The sequence below is a fragment of the Oenanthe melanoleuca genome, chromosome 9, assembly GCF_029582105.1.
Source record: "Oenanthe melanoleuca isolate GR-GAL-2019-014 chromosome 9, OMel1.0, whole genome shotgun sequence".
NCBI lineage: Eukaryota > Metazoa > Chordata > Aves > Passeriformes > Muscicapidae > Oenanthe > Oenanthe melanoleuca.
Genome location: NC_079343.1, coordinates 13,981,171 through 14,000,967, shown reverse-complemented (window position 1 = coordinate 14,000,967; position 19,797 = coordinate 13,981,171). Strand labels below are relative to the sequence as shown.

The 19,797-nt window shown below is 46.9% G+C and overlaps 1 protein-coding gene across 1 annotated transcript in view; it reads right to left on the bottom strand.

Annotated features, from left to right (window-relative positions):
* The window catches only part of SCHIP1 (schwannomin interacting protein 1), a 78,978-nt gene extending 59,604 nt beyond the window's left edge, over positions 1-19,374 (bottom strand). The window contains exons 1-4 of the mRNA XM_056498878.1: positions 19,226-19,374; positions 6,595-6,659; positions 5,690-5,770; positions 3,376-3,865 (exon numbers count right to left, since the gene is read on the bottom strand). Of these exons, the coding sequence (XP_056354853.1) occupies positions 3,376-3,865; positions 5,690-5,770; positions 6,595-6,659; positions 19,226-19,234 (645 nt within the window). The 5' untranslated portion in view covers positions 19,235-19,374. The remainder of the gene's footprint in view (positions 1-3,375; positions 3,866-5,689; positions 5,771-6,594; positions 6,660-19,225) is intronic.
* Between the last annotated feature and the right edge of the window lie 423 nt (positions 19,375-19,797).

Below are 19,797 nucleotides of genomic sequence, written 5' to 3'. Positions count from 1 at the left end.
GAAATCACATTGTAAATATTTATCAGATGGTTCCCTCTTCTGCTGCTCGTGGATTTGGGAATTCAGGCTCACAGGAATGAGGGAATGTTCCTCATATTAACACCCCACTGCTTGTTAGGATTTCACTGCCTCCCATACATTGATTTTCCCTCTCCCTCAACTTCCCATTGCTCCTGCAGGAACAAAACACACCTGGGAATGTCACAGGCACCAGTGGGAAAATGGGATTCTCCTGGGAGATCTAGGAACACACAAAGGCTGCAGAGAGATTTTGTTCTATTTTAGAACCAAACCTCAATAAATCATTTAAAAAAGCCTCAGCTTTGAAGGTACCACACGGGGCAGGGAGGACAAACAAACTGGGGTTTGGGGCAGAGGAATTCAATCCTGGCTCTTTTCCCCCACTGGATATTTCTGTGGCATCAACCGGTGGAGAAGGACTGGGAAATAACCATTCCTGTTTGTGTGGTTCCACCTCTAAAAAAAAAAAAGGATTTATTGGTAGAAAGTTGCTTATTGGAGAATTTAGCTCAGGCAAAAAAAAAAAAGACAATTTTACAGAATCAATTTGCGCCATTCTCATGAGCATCCCAATGATTTTTAGGAGAGGAAAAGAGGTGCTTTGCCAGGATGGGAGGTCAGGAGTGACGGGGTTGGTTGTAGATCTGCGTTAAAGGCAGCGAGTCCCGGAGGAGCGGGAGAACCGCGGCGCTGTCCGCGGTGCTGAGCGGCCCCGGCCCCGCCGCTGCCCGCGGTGCTGAACGGCCGAGCCCCGCCGGATCCCGCGGGGATCCCGCTCCTTCCCTGACATCCCTGCAGAGCTGAGCTTAAACATCCTCCTGGGAAGGGATTCCTAAAGCTCCTCTGAACGGCCGAGCCCAGCACCACATCCCGCGGGGATCCCGCTGCTTCCCTGGCATCCCTGCAGGGTGTGGCTGAGCTTAAACATCCTCCTGGGAAGGGATTCCTAAAGCTCCTCTGAACGGCCGAGCCCAGCACCACATCCCGCGGGGATCCTGCTCCTGAGCTAACACATCCTCCTGGACATGGAATGCTCCTCGAGATCCCGCCTGGAATGCTGCACCCAGATCTGCTGTCCCCACTGTAAGAAGGATGTGGAACGGTTGGAGCAAACCCAGAATGGGCCATGAAGTGGATAAAGGGACTGGAGATTTCCCCCTATGGAGTCAGGCTGGGAAAGCTGGAGTTTTTCAGCCTGGAGAAGAGGGAGCTGTGTTCAGAGCCCAGAGCTCCTTTCACATTCTGAATGGGGATACAAGGAAGATGTAGAGAGACTTTATTGGCAACTGGAGTGACAGAACAAGGGAATGGCTCCAAGACGAAGGAGAGGAAATTTGAAGGGTGGAAATGAAGGATGAGCAGGCCCCAGCACAGGTGCCCAGAGAAGCTGTGGCTGCCCCTGGATCTCTGGAAGTGTCCAAGGCCAGGCTGGGATTAACATGGGACAGTGGGAGGTGTCCCTGCCATGGCAGGGGTAGGATGGGATGAGCTTGAAGGTCCTTTCAACCCAAACCATTCAGTGATTTTGGAGGAAAAAAGCAGAAACCCATCTAGGAAGGGAAGTTTTGGCACTTTTCTACATGGTAACAAAAATTAAAACATTTACAAGAAAGTTTCAAATCTATTACATGTCTGTCTTCTAATCCATTTTTAGCAAAAATAGCAGCACAAAAGGAAAACAAAAGCAAAGAAAGACAACACAGCTCAGGCCTGTGTGCTCCTCATCCTATAATCCAATCAGTGATCAATAACAGATCTTTTCCAAGAGTTAAATAACTGTTTGTACTGCACACACACACACCTTTCTCTGCTACAAAGCAGCAGAAAAATGAGAATTCCCTGTTTCCCATCTCATCCCTGAAGCTCTGACATCCCACCTGTTCTGTCAGTTGTCTCCCAGGGGAGCCTCATGTTCTACCCCACAGACACTCGGGGATGGAGCCATCACTTTCTCCCCACAAGTTCAGAACTCCCAGCTGTCCTTACTGAACTCCAAACATCCCAAAAGTGTCGTTTTCCAGACGAGGTTAGTGCTGGAGAAGCTCTGCAGTGCCCGGGAGTGTCCCTGCGCAGGGTACGAGGGACCTCTGCTGGAAGCAGATTCCAGTGGCAGATAAACATTTATATCCTCATTTATTGCTCTGACTAAAGGAACCAAACCTTTAATCCATGGAACATCAGTGCCTAACCCAATATTCCAGCCCACTTCATCCTCCTGCTCTCCAGCTCCCAACTGAACACAAAGCAGGACACTCAGGAATATTTTATTAAATTCTGTCCAGCACCATGTCCCAAAATAAACCTGCTGCAAACAGCTTCACTTTGGGCCTGGATCAACACTTGGATCAACACTGGAAACCAGAGTCAATTATCTCCAAAATTCCAAGATTAGAGTTCTAAGTGTGGAAAAGCTCTGTTTGATCAGTGCTTTGGGCTTGACGAGATTAAAATCGCTCCGAATTTGCAACTCAAGGCAGAATTAAATTTATTCAGCTTGAAATAAACCACTAATAATTGCCAGATTTTTGCAGGGATTCAGAAGCCACCAAAGCTGTTCTGTGAGTGGCAAGAGCCACTGACAGTGAGGATCCAACCCTGTTCCCTCCTCAGGAGCAGGGAGACACTTCCTGCGCCCCCCACCACAGCAATTCCTGCTCCTGGAATTCCTGAACTATTCCATGCACTCCAGCCTGTAATTCCATCAAATCTTATCTTCTGCCACAAAGCTGAAGGCAACATTTCCAGACTCTATTTATTTATTTATTTATTTATTTATTTATTTATTTATTTATTTATTTATTTACCTAAAATTCCCAATTCAGAGACAGCCACAGAGCTCTTTGTATTCCAAAAATGGGATCTGTATTTGGGGTTTATCTGGGGTCACCTCAAAAAGAGAAAGCCTTTACCACTGGTCAAGGTGGAATATTTATCCCAAAATCAAATTTAATTTTGATCCCCTAAATCAACTTCTCAAAGTTTCTTTTAGCAAATATAAAAATCAACCAACAAAACAACGCAAAAAAATCAACCAAGAAACCACAAGAAACAAACCAACCAAGAAACCACATTTCTTTGCATGAAAAGCACCACAATTTGAGTTTTTGGGAACACAAGACCACTTGGAAGCACCTTTTCCCCAGCAAAAACACCTCCAAAACCTGCTGATATCCAGCTCTGATATCCACAGTCCCATCCTACAAGAGGAATCTCTGCCTGGAGGTCATTTGAGACACCTACAAATCCCTTTTTAACCCTTTATCAACCCAGTGAACCCACAGCTGAGCTTTCACTAATCCCAAATCCCAGACAGGAAGCCAGAAAGCAAAAAGGAGGAATTGCAGGTGGACTCACAGAGGTGCTGCTGTCAGAGAAGGTGTTCATGCTGATGGATCTGCTCATCCTGCCCGAGGCCGGCGACGTTGGGGATGTTGGGGACACTGGGGACATTGGGAATGTTGAGGATGTTGGGGACATTGAGGATGTTGGGGATGTTGAGGATGTTGGGGATGTTGGAGAGTTTGGGGATGTTGGGGATTTTGGGGATGTTGGGAATGTTGAGGATGTTTGGGATGTTGGGGATGTTGAGGATTTTAGGGATGTTGGGGATGTTGGGGATGTTTGGGATGTTGGGGATGTTGAGGATGTTGAGGATGTTGAGGATTTTGGGGATGTTGGGGATGTTGGGGATGTTGGGGATATTGAGGATTTTGGGGATGTTGGGGATGTTGGGGATGTTGAGGATTTTGGGGATGTTGGATTTTTGGGGCTGTGCTTGTCCCGTAGCCCTGGGGATGGGGACAGCTCCTGGTGCTGCAGGTGCTCACGCCATGCTCGCTGGATGCTGAGGGAACAAAGGATTTCAGTTCAAATCCCTGGCTCAAAATTTTGGGATTGGGGGTTCCTGCATTTTGTTTTCCTATCTGGGTAAGGATCACTTCTGTAGGGTTTGTATAAGGGGATAATTGAGGATATTTCTTAAGGAGAATCAGGGAATTCTGGAGTGGTTTGGGTTGGAAAAGACCTTAAAGATCATCTGGTTCCAAACTCCTGCCATGTTACTCAGAGTCCAGCCCAATCCCAAAACCTAAGGAAGTGATTTCAATTGAAGCCATCCAGAACTCAGAATTCATCCTACATCCTGCAATCAATATAAAAAATATCCATTTGTCCACCTAAAGGAATTAACAACCTTCTATATCTTATTTTTATACCACATTGCAGATTATAATTCAGATACAACTGGAATTTGAGAGCCAGAGAAGTATCATGGAATTATGGAATCCAGAATGGTTTAGGTTGGAAAATGTCATCTCATTCCATCCTCTACCATGGGCAGGGATGATTTCCACTATCCCAAGTTGCTCCATACCCCATCCAGCCTGGCCTGGAACAATTCCAGCATCCACAACTTCACTATAGGATTAGCTCCTTGTAGGATTTTTAAGCAGTTGAAGGTTTATTCACTGGGACGAGCAGTATTTACATACTTTTATTTACATATTTATATTTACATCTATTTCTATTTTTAAGCTGGAGAATAGACTGAGCTTAAGTCCTAATTACCCTCCTAGAAAGCTCCCTGAAAATGGATTCTTTCATTTGGCTTTTATTTGCATCACTAAAAGCTTAAAAGACACTGGGTTCTAATTTGAAACTTCATGTTGTTTTAATATTTTAATATGCATTAATATTTGAATGGCCTGTAAGCGAGGCAGTGTTTGCTGGATGGAGACAGGGCTGGAGGATCCATGCTGGGAGAAGCTCCAAAAGGAATCCTGGGCTCTGATAAATACATGGGGAAGTTTTAATTATTCAAAATCAAGGCTTCTAAAATTACTGAGCCCAGGGAAAACTCCATATCATGTAATGTACAGCAAAAATTAAAATTATTCTATAATTTGAATAGAGGGTGGATTTAGGATATGAGGAAGGATTTTTTTCCATGAGGGTGGCGAGGTGGAAGATGCCCCATCCCTAAAAACACCCCAAATCAGGCTGACAAGCTGCCCTAATTGAAACCACCCCTGCTCAGGGCTGGACTAAAAGGTCTTTAAAGGTCCCTTCCAACCTGAACCATTCCATGATTCCCTGATTTAGTGGTATTTGGAATTTGGGAGCTCATTCCCAAGGAAATCCTGTTTTTCCTGAGCCACCTCCCCCAGATCAGGAATTCTGCACTTCCAGGGCTGCTCCTTCCAGGGGAAACTGATGTTGGATGGGAAAAACGCCAGGGAAAAGGTTCTGTGCTGCCCTTCCCTCCTCTGGCTTCTCTGCACACAGAAAAATCCCATAATTCCCAAATATGCTTCAGTTACACAGAGGGAATGACAGAATCAGTGCAACACTGGTGTTTAACATTTGAAACTGGGATCAAAGGGAATCTGTGATTGTGATTCATGCCAGGATGGTTTGGGTGGGAAGGGAACATAAATCCCATCCCATTCCCACCATTTGGTCATCTTGGAGCCTTCCTTTTTTTTTCCAGGCTGAACAATCCCAATTTTCTCAGCTCCACATGCTTAAACATAGAGAATTTCATTAATTTGCTAATTGGAAGCTCTTTTATCCAGTTACACAGAAATCCAGGATGATCCAGTGTGATCCTGCAGCTCCTGGACACCCTCAGCTGCATTCCAAGGCAGACCCAGCACTTTTCCTTACTCACATTTTCACTTTGGACTCTGAGGGCTGGAGGTTGATAGGATAATCCTGGACATTATTTTCTTCATCCATGGAGAGCTGAGGGCTATGGGAAAGAAAAAGAAATGAGTTTAACATATTCCAGCCTGACATTAATGTGAATGAATTCCTTAATCTGGACAAGAACAAACAAGAGCTGCTGATCAGAAGGTGTTGCTCTCTTTGGAGGAAGTTATCTGAAATTCTGTGTCCAGTTCCCAACAAAAAAATGGGAATTTGGATCCAGTTTTCCAGTGGGTACCTGCCCGAATCCCTGCTTTAAATCTCCCAGCTGCCACAGCTCCAGGGACAGGCCCAGCCAGCAAAAGAGCTGCTGTAAATAATAATAAAATTTAAAAAAACCAAACCTGGCAAATATGACAGATATTCCTGCTAAATTAACTTCCATCCCCATGGCCACGCTGGAAAAGCTGGAGAGGAAAAGGAACAATGGGAATGCTGGTAGCAAAAGAGTTACTGCAGCAAAAGTCACGTGGGGGTGAAGAATAAATTCTTTGTAATAAATGATGGCTGAGGAGTTGGTGCTGGGAATTGATGGCTGGAAGAAAGCAATTTGAAAATGCTGGAATTTCCAAATCCAGCATCTGGGAACACTGCCTTGGATGGGATGGATTGAATGGCAGCTCTCAGCAGGGAAATCTGGGAGAGCAGACCCCAACCTGTGGGGTTACTTTGAGACTTTCCTGGGCACTCAAGGATATCATTGTCAGAAATTATCCTCTTGTAACCAAAAACAGGATTGTTTGTGGGAGAAAAGCAAATTCTGGGATATTGTCTGTGACAAAGAGAATCCCTCAGAAAAGGTTTCACACCTTGGGAAGTGCATTTCACTTTCTCATGGGGGAGATATTTTGGAAAAGGCACTTTTACCTTTGGAGTGAGTCTTTGCCATCATTGACCTGTTCCAGGGTGTGCTGGAGCCTCCTGAGCTCTTCCTGCAAGGAGAGAGAGAAAAAATATTCATTATTTTTATGGGAAGCCCTTGGAGATTCCCTCTCAGCCTGAAGAAAAACCCAAGTTTTGAGTCAACCCTGAAACAAAACCAATCCCTCGAGTGTCACCTGAGATTTCAAACTTAGAAATCCATATTAATGACAAAACCCCCAATAATTTATTGATAATCCAGCAGGAGTTTGAAAGGAAATATCAGAGCTATAAAAATAATACACAGAGTAAAAGAGGGAGGTTTTCTTTCCCATCTTGGGTGTCTTTGATTCCAGAGATGGTCTCGGGAAGAGCTCCAGCCCCTGCTTCCAGAATCTTTGTTCTGAAATCAAAACCTATCCAGGCTCTTAATGAAGACATTTCCAGTCTGCACCAGCTCCTGTTCCAGCAGCACCAGTTTAACGTGGCAGATGTGGAGCTGGGAATTCCCACATCCACGATAATTCCCAGAAAAAATCTGGCGTTCAGCACAGAGGTCTGGCTTAAAAAAACTGGAATATTTTTGAGGCACAGCTCAGTTCAGAGATAAGCACACAACCTTTCCTTCTCCCACAGTTTCCCCCTGGCAGTTTTTCCAGCCTCCTCCAGAGCTGGGTACAGTAATTTAGAATGTGAAAACAATTTGCAATTGACTTTATCCATAGCTCAGGGTGCCGAAAGCTGCCTGACTTCCACAAATCACTCCTGGTGCTTGACATCACTCTCTATTAACCCCGGGGTGAAGACTGAGCAGAGAACAAAAAAGCAGAAGCCAAAATTGCTTGTGACGTTTTTGCCTATTCCCAATGAAACACGGCTGGGCAGTGCCTGTAAAAACTGGGATAAAAACAGCTGTGGGAGGGGCACGGCGAGTTGGCATCGATGGGAGGAGGAGGAGACAGGAAATCGATCCTAATTTCACTTGGGCCTCATTAACCGTGGGATATTGATCAATGGATTGATGGAGCTGCCCGTGTGCTGAGCCCGGGGAAAAGGGGTCTGAGGGACACTGAGGGGGACAGGGACAGCCCCAGAGCCACCCAGAGCCACCCAGAGCCACCCAGCTCCCGGGAATTCAACTGGAAGGGATCCACGAGACCAGGAGGAGTTCCAGTAAAACAAATATATTGTGAAACTTCCTGGGGTTTTCTTTTCCCTCCTTCAGCTGGATACAGACATAGACAGGGATTGGGCAGCTCCAGACATGGAAACACTGAGGGAAAAAAAATCCAGGGAAGCTTGAGCCCAGAGCCACCCAGCTCCAGGGAATTAAACTGGAAGGGATCCACGCTCCTGTTGGAACCCAGGAGGAGTTCCAGTTAAAACAAATATATTGTGAAACTTCCTGGGGTTTTCTTTTCCCTCCTTCAGCTGGATACAGACACAGACAGGGATTGCTCCAGACATGGAGACACTGAGGGAAAAAAATCCAAAAAAGCTTGAGAAGCACATTCAGAGCAACCTGAAGTGTTTTTCTTAGTCCTTAACGTGTTCATTCCATTTATCCATTAATTATTTTTCAGTCTGAGCTTACCCAGCATCCTGGGGTTTGTTAATTTTATATTTTTTCATTTTTTATGGCTTTAATTGCATGACATACTTGAATCTGGATTACTCTGGAGGGAAATATGAGGAGATTGGAACTCAGGCAGGGTGAATTCCAACATGGCAGGGAGGGGAAGGCAGGGGGAAATCTCACATGACAGATCCATTTCTGAATTCCCAGGGGAAGGATTTTTCCCCAGGAAAAGCAGGAAGCTCTTTTTATAGCTCCTGAGCCTGTTAATTTTAGTGACAACAACAGAGGAGTGTTTGAAAACTGAAAGGAAATCTATTAATCCAATTTTCAGCTTTTCAGCATAGGGGAATGTCTGTGATTCTCACAAAAGAGGGATGAACTAGTTTGGGAATCAGAAGGTAAAAAAAATAATCCCATCTATACAAAAAATACATTATTCTACATTATTTTCTTCCTGGGATTTTAGGAGGAAATCTCCTCTGTCAGACACTGAAATCTCCACTCTCAGACACTGAAATCTCCTCTGTCAGACACTGAAATCTCCTCTCTCTGACACTAAAATCTCCACTCTCAAACACTGAAATCTCCTGTCAGACACTGAAATCTCCACTCTCAGACACTGAAATCTCCTCTCTCTGACACTGAAATCTCCTCTCTCTGACACTGAAATCTCCTCTGTCAGACACTGAAATCTCCTCTGTCAGACACTGAAATCTCCTGTCAGACACTGAAATCTCCCCTCTCAGACACTGAAATCTCCTCTGTCAGACACTGAAATCTCCTCTCTCTGACACTGAAATCTCCTCTCTCTGACACTGAAATTTCCCCTCTCAGACACTGAAATTTCCCCTCTCAGACACTGAAATCTCCTCTCTCTGACACTGAAATCTCCTCTCTCTGACACTGAAATCTCCTCTCTCAGACACTGAAATCTCCTGTCAGACACTGAAATCTCCTCTCTCAGACACTGAAATCTCCTGTCTGACACTGAAATCTCCTGTCAGACACTGAAATCTCCCCTCTCAGACACTGAAATTTCCCCTCTCAGACACCACTGATGGCTCCAAAGATGTTTTTAATTGCTGGTGGTTGCTCAGCAACTGCACCTGTGTGTGGCAGCACCACTCTTCACCTGGAGCAAGGAAACAGGGGGATGGTCCTCAGGAACATTGGGATGGCTCCTTACAAACATTGGGATGGCTCCTTACAAACATTGGGATGCTCCTCCCAAAGCTGGGCAGGGCCAGGAAACAGTGACAGCAACGAGCCACCAGTGCTTCTCCTCCTGTTGTGCCTCTGGTGCCAGCAGCAGGGAAAGCCAAAGGAAACTCAGCTGCAGGTGGAATTCATCTCCTCTCCTTCTCCTTCCCACCAAACCAGTCTGGAATTCTGTGGCATGAGGCTGCCCCCAGTGTCCATGGGATGTGGAGATGCTGCTCATGTTGGGGGCTGGAGGGGCATGGAGCCCCAAGGAAGCCTAAACACTGAAGTTCATCCCAATCCTGGATCTGTTTTCCCAGTTCTGGATCTCTTTTTACAATCCTAGACCTGTTTTCTCAGTCCTGGACCTGTTTTCCCAGTCCTGGATCTGTTTTCTCAGTCCTGGATCTTTTTTCCCAATTCTGGATCTCTTTTCTCAGTCCTGGATCTGTTTTCCCAGTCCTGGATCTGATTTCCCAATTCTGGATCTGTTTTCCCAGTCCTGGATCTGTTTTCCCAGTTCTGTTTAACACAACCAGACCTAAGCAGGTTTTGAGTGGCAGCTGAAGCAGAAGGGTTTTGAACTGGGATCTTAAATCCCATCCATTCCATCACCTGCCACGAGCAGGGACACTTCCACAGACTGGGATGTTCCTGCTGACCTGACACAGGGATTGGGGATGCACAGGACCCTTAAAATCAACCCAGAGCCAAAATAACAAACACTTTTCCTTTGGAGTTTGCACTCCAGAACCACAGCATCATTCCCAAGGTTTCTCAGCTTTCCCATTTCTCTCAATTTTCCCATTCCCATTCCCACAGCTGTGGGAAGTGCTGGGCATTGAGCACAGAGCAGGTTCTGGATGCAGGGCTTGGGATAAAGGACATCCCAGGAAAATCTGAAATGCAAACAAAAAAAGCAGCACAGGAAACCCTGAGATGGAAACTGGTCACATCCAGTGTGGGAAAGCAAAGAGCTCCACTTGTTATGAATAATTCACAAACTGCCTCAGACAAATGATCTCAGGCCTAGAAGGAAATGGGAAAACCTCTGGAGGCTGCAGCTCTTTTTATTCCTGCCTGGCTCCTGCTGAATGCTGTTTTCTCTGGGGTTATTTTCTACTCTTTTAAGAAAAAAATCTATATGGATATCTAAACAGTTAGCCTGGATGTTCAGAGAGCACAGCAGACCCCAGAGAAATCCTCTCATTTAGTATTCACCCCTGGCTGCTGAATTATTCATTAACAGGGATCACACAATGGGGGAAAAATTAAAAATTGGCAAATTAGTTTTCATTTGTTGACGTTAATTATTTAGTGTTCTTCCCTTTTATTAGAGAAAACACAGAGGGGGATTAGTCTTGTTCTGGCACTCTGAGTTTGCTCCCCAGACAACTCCCAAGTTGAGCTTTGCTGTGGAAAAATCCAATGTGGAAAATCCATGGGAATGTGACTCCAGTGCTGAGATGGATTTCTGAATTCCAGAGAAACCTTTGGATATTTTTCAATTTTTGGAACAAAATAGGCAGGTGGGGCTTTATTTCCAGATATCACCCCAGCCATAACATAATGGAGATCCCATTAATTAATCTCCCTGAACGCACCCAACATTCCCATCAACCTCATCCTGATAAAAAAATATCCTGATATTTAATGGGCACTGGAAATGAAATTGTGTCCAGAGCAGTTTGGTTTGGATTTTGCAGCCTCACTGCCCTGCAGAACAAGAGGCAGGAGAAGTTAATCACAAATGCTGGAGGCAGAGTAAAACTGAACTTTGCTTCCCTAATCCTGCTCCTCAGCTCACAGGAGCTGCCAGGAGAACTTGTTCAACACCTCATCCAATTCTTCTTCCTTCTAATGTCAGAGCCTGCTCCATCCTGAAAAGCTGGAAAAGCTTTGATTCCTCCCAGGCAGCCACACAACTCCCAGCCTCAACTCTGATGTTTCTGGAGTAATCTCCTGCCACTCATTTATATAAATACGTATAAAATAATCACAAAATAATGATTAAAACCCCACCTGGCTTTGTGGGAGTCCCCATTATGACCAAATTATACCTATTTCAAGTTTTTTGACAAGTTCTTGGGAGACAAAACTGCTGCTCAGATGATCCCAGCTGAGCCTTTGGATTCTTCCATCACAGAGCCAAAATCCTGATTTTCTGCAGCAGCTGGTGCTGCTCCACTGAACTTCTTTGCTGGGAAGGTGAAGGTGACCCCAGGACCTGCAGCATCCTCAGTTAATTCAGCCAGATGGGGTCAGCTTATAATGAACTGAATTAAACAATTGTGGCTTGACTGGGTTGTTAATTCTGCTCTCCCTGCCTGAGGTGTTTGGTGCATCTTTACAGTCCCAGTTTTCTGCAAACACACATCCCTGGGAGGATTTCAAAGACAGATCCACCAGGACAGGAAATTAAAGGTCTCAGCTCCCAGACATCACAAGATCAGATCAAAAACCAAATCAAATCCCAGCGTTCACAAACAAAACCTGGATAATGAAAGGAGCCCTGGCTACAGGAAGGGGGAGGGGAATTACATCAGCTTTATTGCCTTCCAGGACCTTTCTCCAAATTAAACCAAAGTGCTGCATAATTATCCTGAGTAAAAGAATCCCCCAAAAATGACATGAACCCCCCTCCCCTCTGTCTGCTCTCCCTGCACTCTCTGCCAGGAATGAGCCTCTGCTTTGGGTTTCCAAGACCAAAACTGAATTGTCAGAAAGAGCAGCAACTAAACCTTCCCTTTGAAACTCTCCCTCCTTTCTCCACCCAAGGGGCAGAAAGGACAGAAAATCATTTCACCAGAGCTTTGAACTTTTCTGCCATCCAAAAGCAAGGCAGAGCCCCGGGCTCCCCCATGGCAGCATCTCACTGATGAAATCTCTTCTTTTCCTGCTGCTTTCACAACACCTTTAATTTTCAAAGCTCACAGTGACACCAAAGACCTTTCACAGCCGAGTCTGAGAGTGAAACATCCCATTTTTGCCAGGTTTGCTGCAGGAACGTCAGGAACACCACTGGAACTGCACACAAGCACTGCCAGGCTGCACCGAGGTCACAGGAGGGAACTTCATCCAGTGAAAAGCAGCAGAAAAGGTCAAACAGGCACTGGGAGTCCATCCCTGGGCTTGTGTGTGTGGAGGGAAGGAAATATTCTGGAAATGTTACATTGCAGATGCTGCTTTAATGCTGGGTTGGAGCTCTGGCAGCTGCAGCCTTCACGGGAGGGATCTGCCACAATCTGGCTTAAAAAATACAAATGTTGGTGCTGGGTGCTCTGCTGCTGCCTCTGTCAGGGATTGCTGGAGCTGGGAAAGGTCAAACACAGGAAAGGCTCTGCAGGGAGATCAGCTCTGGCTGTGGGGAGGAAGGGGCAGCTGGGTGATGCTTTGTGATCTCTGGGAGGCAGGCAAGGCTCAGTCTGGAAATGCTGCAGGGATGCTGTGGCTGCTGGGGTGTTTGGGGGCATTCACTGGTCTGTGTTCCTGTCACAGGAAGGAATCCCATCCTTCCATCCCTGTGCTGGGACACAAAGCTGCAACGGGGGCATTTGAAGCACATGGCTCTCCATGCCATGTAAAGCATTAAAGCCACCAAAAAACACAAGCCCCAAACTTCAGGAGTATCAAGTGGGTCCCTGGTTCAGTGATCCCTTCCTTCCTTGTTGGAAAATCCATTTTTATGGACAGAAGAAAGCAGCACAAAACACCAAAGCACCAGGACTGCAAAGCTGTGCCATCCCAGCTGAGGAGCTGCTGAGAGCCAAACTCTCCTGCTGGAGAATCCCAGGGTGGTTTGTGCTGGAAGGATTTTAAAACCCATCCAATTCTCCCCAGGACACCCTCCACTGTCCCAGACTTCTCCCAGCCCTGTCCAGCCTGGCCTTGAACACTTCCAGGGATGCAGGGACAGCCACAGCTGCTCTGGGAATTCCATCCCATCCATCCTCACCCTCCCAGGCAGGAATTCCTTCCCAGTATCCCAGCTACCAGAACAACTCCATGGAAAGAGGAAAAGCAGCTCACTTATGAGGATGGTGAACAAGACTAACCCAGCACTGAAGTGTTTCTTCCTTCATCACAAATAATTAGGAATACACAGGGTTGTGTGATGCTTTTTAAACAGGATCTGGTGCTGCTTGTGGGAATACAGTTCCATGGCAATAGTTTATCCTGGGAAGTCAGCTCAGGGGGGTTACAGCCTGCCAAGCTGAAATGGGAACCATTTGTTTTCTGTCTGCCTTGCAGCAGGAGCTGGCAGGGGTTTTATGGAGCATCCCTGACAGCCTCCAACTGTTATTTTCCAAATGGAGGCCGTGCCTGTGGAGTTAATGGGAGTCTCTCACAGCCCTGGCATCGTGCTCAGCATCCTTTGCAGGAGCTGAGAATAAAACCTGACAAACTTTCTGTAATTACTGCTCTGCTTCACAGGATGCCACCAAACACTCCCTGTGCCACTCTGGTGACAAAGGACCCAAACTGAGCACAAACAGGGCTCAGAGCACACGTGGAATGGGCCTGGTGAGCCAACAGGTTTTGTATTTGTGAGGGTGTGCAGAACCAACCTCTGCCTTTCCAAGGAGTCCCACAAGTCCTTGACCCCACCAACACTGATTTCTGGAGAGGGCTCTGCAGAGTTTGACCTGAGGACATCCTGGGGGCACAAGAAAAGGAAATTCCTGCCCATAAAGGGAGGGATTGCCCCGAAAATTCAGCCCTGGGGGTGATGGAACTCCAAAGTGCACATTCCTCCTGCCACAGGAGTTCTGGGAGAGTGACACAGCCCTGCTCTGATGGAAAATAAAGAATCCTGGAATATGCTCAGCTGGAAGGGACCATAGGGATCATCCAGCCCAGCCCTGCCCTGCACAGACACCCCAACAACCCCACCCTGGCCGTCCCTGGGAGTGTCCCAAGGCTGCTGGAGCTCGGCAGGTTTGGGAATGTGCCCAGCCCCCTCTGGGAAGAACCTTCCCCTGATCTCCAGCACTAGAGAGGCAGCAAATCCTGCATCCTTCAACCTCTCCAATTCCCATTGTTACAGAAATATTCCATGTTGGATGGCTCCAGGACTTTTCCAGGCCAGATCTCTCAGCCCCACCCTCTCACTGCTGATCCCTGCTTGTCTCCAGCTCTGGGTGTTCCCCCTTCCCTTGGGCTCCTCCCTTCCCTCCTAACCTGCATTTTATCCATCTTGAGAAGGAATTCTTCCTGCTCCAAAGCAGTTTTAAAGAAATATTTTATCCCTACTGTATTAACCTGGCTCCTACAGAACAGCAGCTTTGCCACCTGACTGGAGCAGGGGAATCCATTTTCTGGGAATATCTTGTGTTTATTCCCTTCCCAATGATCCCTTGTCCCCTGCCTTGCCCCGACAGATTTTTGCATGCAGAACTTTTTCCAGATGGCAGATTTGGTGCAGACAGCAACTTGCATAATTTAAATCTGCTTCCTGGCATGAATTATAGCACAACACACCAGGGGTTTTGATTCCCAGCTCCTCACAGCCAGGGCTGGGCAGTGCCCTGGAGTTGCAGGTGACTCTGGAAAACCCTGGCTGAGCCATGGCAAGGGAAGAGCTGAAATCAAAAATATTTCCTCATGGAACTAATAATTCCCAGGGGAATGTGCTCCAAGCAGCTCCATTCCAGTGAACTCTAGTAGCTCAGAGGCTGCTCTGGAGTGAGGAGGTCAAGGAGAAATCCTGGTGACAAAACTGGATTTTCCCAAAGGACAAACACAACTTTGGGGTGTTTCAAGAAGGTTGAAACAAATCCATGGTGAGTGAATCTCTTTTTCCTGATTTCCCTGACTTTTTCCCAGAAGCTGGGCTGACATCCAGAATTCCTTCTTTGGGATTCCCAGCACACACATTGATCCCAAATGTCCTGGTCATTTGAGATTCAACAGGAGCCTCCTGCCAAAAATGAATTATTCACATTCCAGAGACTCCAGTTTTTACCAAACACGTGTTTCTGTCCCAAAATACACCCAGGAACAACTGAGAGATGGAAGCAGAAATGTGCTGGCAGTCATGGGGCACTGTTAGAACCCCAGTCACTAAAAATTTTAAACTTTCTGTACTAACAAACACTAATCCCTAAAAAACCACTACATTTAACCTAAAACCATATTTAAAAAACCTTCCAAAATTAAATAATAAAACTAAAATTATAAATATATAGCTTAAATAAAACAATATGATATCACATAATAAAAAACTTAAACTGTGCTTGTAAATGGATAATTCAGGTTTGTTTTGTCTAGGACATATTGCACTTTGAACATTGATTTAATTTTAATTGTACCCAATTTGGGGCTTTATTTTTAGATGCAGGCAGAACTTTGGGATGAGGAGTTTGACACAAATCAGCTGCTGGAATAGTGACCTAAAATAATCCTGAGAGGAGCTGACACAGACACATTCTTTCATTTAGGCTGAGCCTAAACCCCACCAGCATTCCCAGATTCCTTTGGCATTTCTCCCTTTGCAGCATTTTCTGACTTTTTCCATCAGATTCCAATCAATGAGCACCACAACAGTGTCACTGTCCAATGGAAAATTCCTGTCAGGCACTGCTGGCCTCATCAGGCTCCTCAGGGAGAGGGGGAAAGGGATGGGATAAAAGTTGGGATGTTTTGTGCAGGGGGAAAACAAGACAGAAGATGATTTAAAATCAGCCTCAAGCTCCAACACCTGGGAAAATGGAACACTCCATACTTCTCATTCAGTTATTAGCACACAAAAAACACTTTAAATACTTGATAATTGAAGGAATTTAAAGGATTAGCAGGAAATTAATTAATAAACCACCCTTGTCTGTGTCTTTCTGAAAGCAGCTGCTCCACATTGTTGTAAAAGGCACCAAGTTGAACATTCTCCAACTGCTTTTTAATAAATGTAAATAATATTCCAAAGCAGGGACGAAGTGCCAGCAGTTGAGGGGTGGCTGAGCTATCCATGGCATGTAAATGAATTTTCTGCCTGGATATCAGGATGTGGATGTGCAGCCTTCAGGAATTAAATCAGCCCAACTTGCACAGCTTGAAAGGAGCTTCCCAGAGCTCCCAAAAATCCCTTCTATTATTTATGTGGGAAAAGCAGAGGAACAGCAAGGGGGAAGAACTGCAGGTGACACCAGGATTCAGGGAAACCTGACAGAAAATGCTGGAATTTCGGTAAAACTGAGGGCAAATAAATTAATCATGAACAAGGGAAATGCAAAAAACACTTGGAGGGTGTAATTTGATTTACACACAAAACCAATGGCAGCATTCCTGCAGCTGGGAGAGCAGAACCAGCATCCTTCAGTGGCAATCATGGAATTATTAAATTTGGGAAAGGCCTCAAGGGTGTTCCTAAATCCCACAGAGCTGGGATTTCATCTCCCATTCCTAAGGGATGGGAGCTCCTCTGCTTTGTTCCCAACAGCTCAGCCTGGATCATCCAGTGGGGTTCAGTTCAGTGTCTGATTCTCAAATTCCCACTTTTCCCCAGTTTTCCTGCTCCCACTCTGGCACCAGCTCTGTCTCCACTCCCTTGAGATCCCTTCAAATGAGGGATTGTCCCAGTTCCATCTCCAGGTCCCACTCAGAAGGAGAAGAGCTGAGAATTCCTTTCCCCCATGGATATTTTCTCTGCTTTTTCCCCAAATTCACTCTTTAGACCCTTCAAAGGCTCTGCCCTGCTAAATGGAAATGTCCCCACAGCAAGATCCTGCTGGAAACCTGGGATGAGCAGAGCTGCCCAAACTCCAGTTAAACCCCAGCCAAGATCCTTGTTTCAGGAGCCATTTCCATGTTTTCTCTGGGTGATTTTACTCTGTAGTTACACCCTGTGTTTGCTCATCCAACCTGTTGTAGAGGAGTGAGTTGGAGCTCAGGTCCCAGCCCCTGCTCTCAGGGGACAGCACAGAAATCTGGGACAACACCTGGAGCTGTCCCACTTCTCGGGCCCACCTGAATCCCAGTGCTCCAGGATGCTGCAGGCAGGTTTTCCAGATGTAGAAAATATGGAATATTGGCCTTGCTGTGTTTCCCAGCTGGAATCAGGACACTGAGAGCCACAGGTCTGTGAAATAGTTACAGGTCCCCTGAAAGAGGAAAATTTCCCCTTCAGAGAGCTCATCCCAACCAGTTTGTTGTTTATTCCTGTGTTTTCTGTGGCATCCAGGGAAATTGCTGGAAGTACAAACATTCCCTGGCATTTGATCTCTTCCCTGTATTTCAGGTCTGGATGAGCTTTACACACAAAGCCAGGCTTCAGCCCTTGGGCACATAAAGAGTCTCCCTGGTTTTATTGGGACTCCAGGAATCCCCAGACTGCCAGAGCAGGAACCTGCAGGAGCCTCATGACAAAAAAATCCGAGTTTTAAGAGATTTAAAGCAGGGAAAAGACTCAAATTCTGTCTGTGCCTTGGAATACTCAGGGAAAGCAGGGGACAAAAGTGTTGGACATAATTCCAGATATTTGACAGTGCTGCATTGAGAACATGAAGTGAACCCCAGCACCTACAGCTCAGGGAAATTCTTCTGGATTCATTTTATTTATAAGACTCCTCTAGAGCTTCTCCAGCCTTTTGGGAAGCTGAAAAACTTGAATCAGCGAAGGGAATCCAAATAAATTCAGCTCTGGGTAAGCAAGATATTCCTAATGCAGCCTTTTTCTCCCTGTGCAATTTAACAAATGAATTTCCATTGCCTGACAGATTATCCTTGGAAAACAGAGAAGCTCAGATTAATCTCATCTTGGGAGAAATGAGAATTCAATATTTGCTGATTTCCAGCCACCCACTCAGGGCTGAGGAGGATCCATCAATCCCAACGTGTTCAGCCTCCCGTGAGGAATGGGATGTGCAGGATGGATCCTCACCTGAGGGTCAGCTCCCTGCCCCTGGAATTCCTGAGGAACCATTCCCAGCTCCCTGCATTGCCTCCAGAGTGTCTCTCCCTGTTTTATTTCCACCTTCTGGTCTTTATATCACTCTCATCCATCACATTCTTTCCCTGGGGATGGGGTTTGGAAAAGCCTCGTGGGATGTCAGTGCTCTGGGAATGGGATGTCTGTGCCCAGTGCAGAGAGGATGGAGTTTGGGATGGCAAGAACCCTCTGGAAGCTGCTCCTGAGGGAATTCCGCTCCAGCGCGCTGGGAAAAGATCCTGGATGCCCAACGCAGCCCCGCTCCATCCGCTCCGGCAGGAACGCCAAAAATAACCAATCAATCCGGCCCCGAGGAATTATCTCAGCCCTGTGCCCACTGCCAGAGCCCGGATTGGTCCCGCAGCATTCCCGGGATGACTTCATCGGGATCAGCCCCGAGCCGGCAGCTTTTCCATGCTGGCAAACAGCGAACTCCCGGCTCCAGGAGCCCTGCACGGGGCCGCCGGCTGTTCCAGCCAGGAACTGAAAATCCCTGAGGAATTCCGAGCCCCGGGGAAGCACAGCCACGTTTTCCCCACCCCCAGTAATTGTACAATCAAAAGAAAAACGCTGTGAAATCCAAGGAAATTCTGCCGCGGCCACTGCCCGAGAATCGCTGAGAATCCTCATCTTTTCCCAGCGCTGTTTGGAATTGTTATCACCCGGAGATGATTCCCCAACCTCAAATCCCCTTAATAAACTTACAGGAATCGCACCGCGCTCGCTCCAGCCTCCTTCTCCCCGGGAAAAAGCGGCGGATCCCAGATTCCCCAGGGAATTCTGCCCGCGCATCCCGGCCTGGCGAGGCACATCCAGGTCCCGGTGCGGACCCCGCAGCCCTCCATCCCCTCCCTGAGCGATTCCCGGGGGAGCTGCTCCATCCCAGGGCTGCACAGAGGGACCCCGGGGCGCTCCTGCAGGAACCCATCCCTTACCAGCCGCATGCTGAAGTTTCCCAGGGAAAGGCGGCAGGAACGCGGCTGCTCCCGGCGCTGCTCCCGCGGAACAGCAGCAAGCTGCGAACCTCGGAGTTGAGCTCGCTCGAAAGGCACCGGGAAAAAACCTCCAAGAGAGGGGAGGGAAAAACAAATGGGAAGAGCCAGAGAGAGAGAGAGAGCGAGCAGCCCACAGGCAGCGAGATGAGAAACTTGTGGCACGGCTCCAGGCAGGATGGACCCGCTGGCATTCCCAGCCGAGGGAAGCTCGGACTGAGGTGCGGGGCGGCTTTGGGCGCTCCAGCGCTGCTCTGCGCGGGGCGCGGCGGGGAGCGGCGCCGGCTCCGAAAGGGAAGGGCAGGGAAGGGCAGGGCAGGGAAGGGCAGGGCGGGTGTGTGCAGCGCCACAGAAATACAGCAATCCCATCTCCTACCTTCTGCGGAATATTTTCTACATACTATATCCTATCTTATATATCCTACATTCTGTCTACTATATTATTCTATCTTATATATCCTACATTCCACATTGTCTTCTATCTTCTATCTTCTATATTCTATCTTCTATATTCT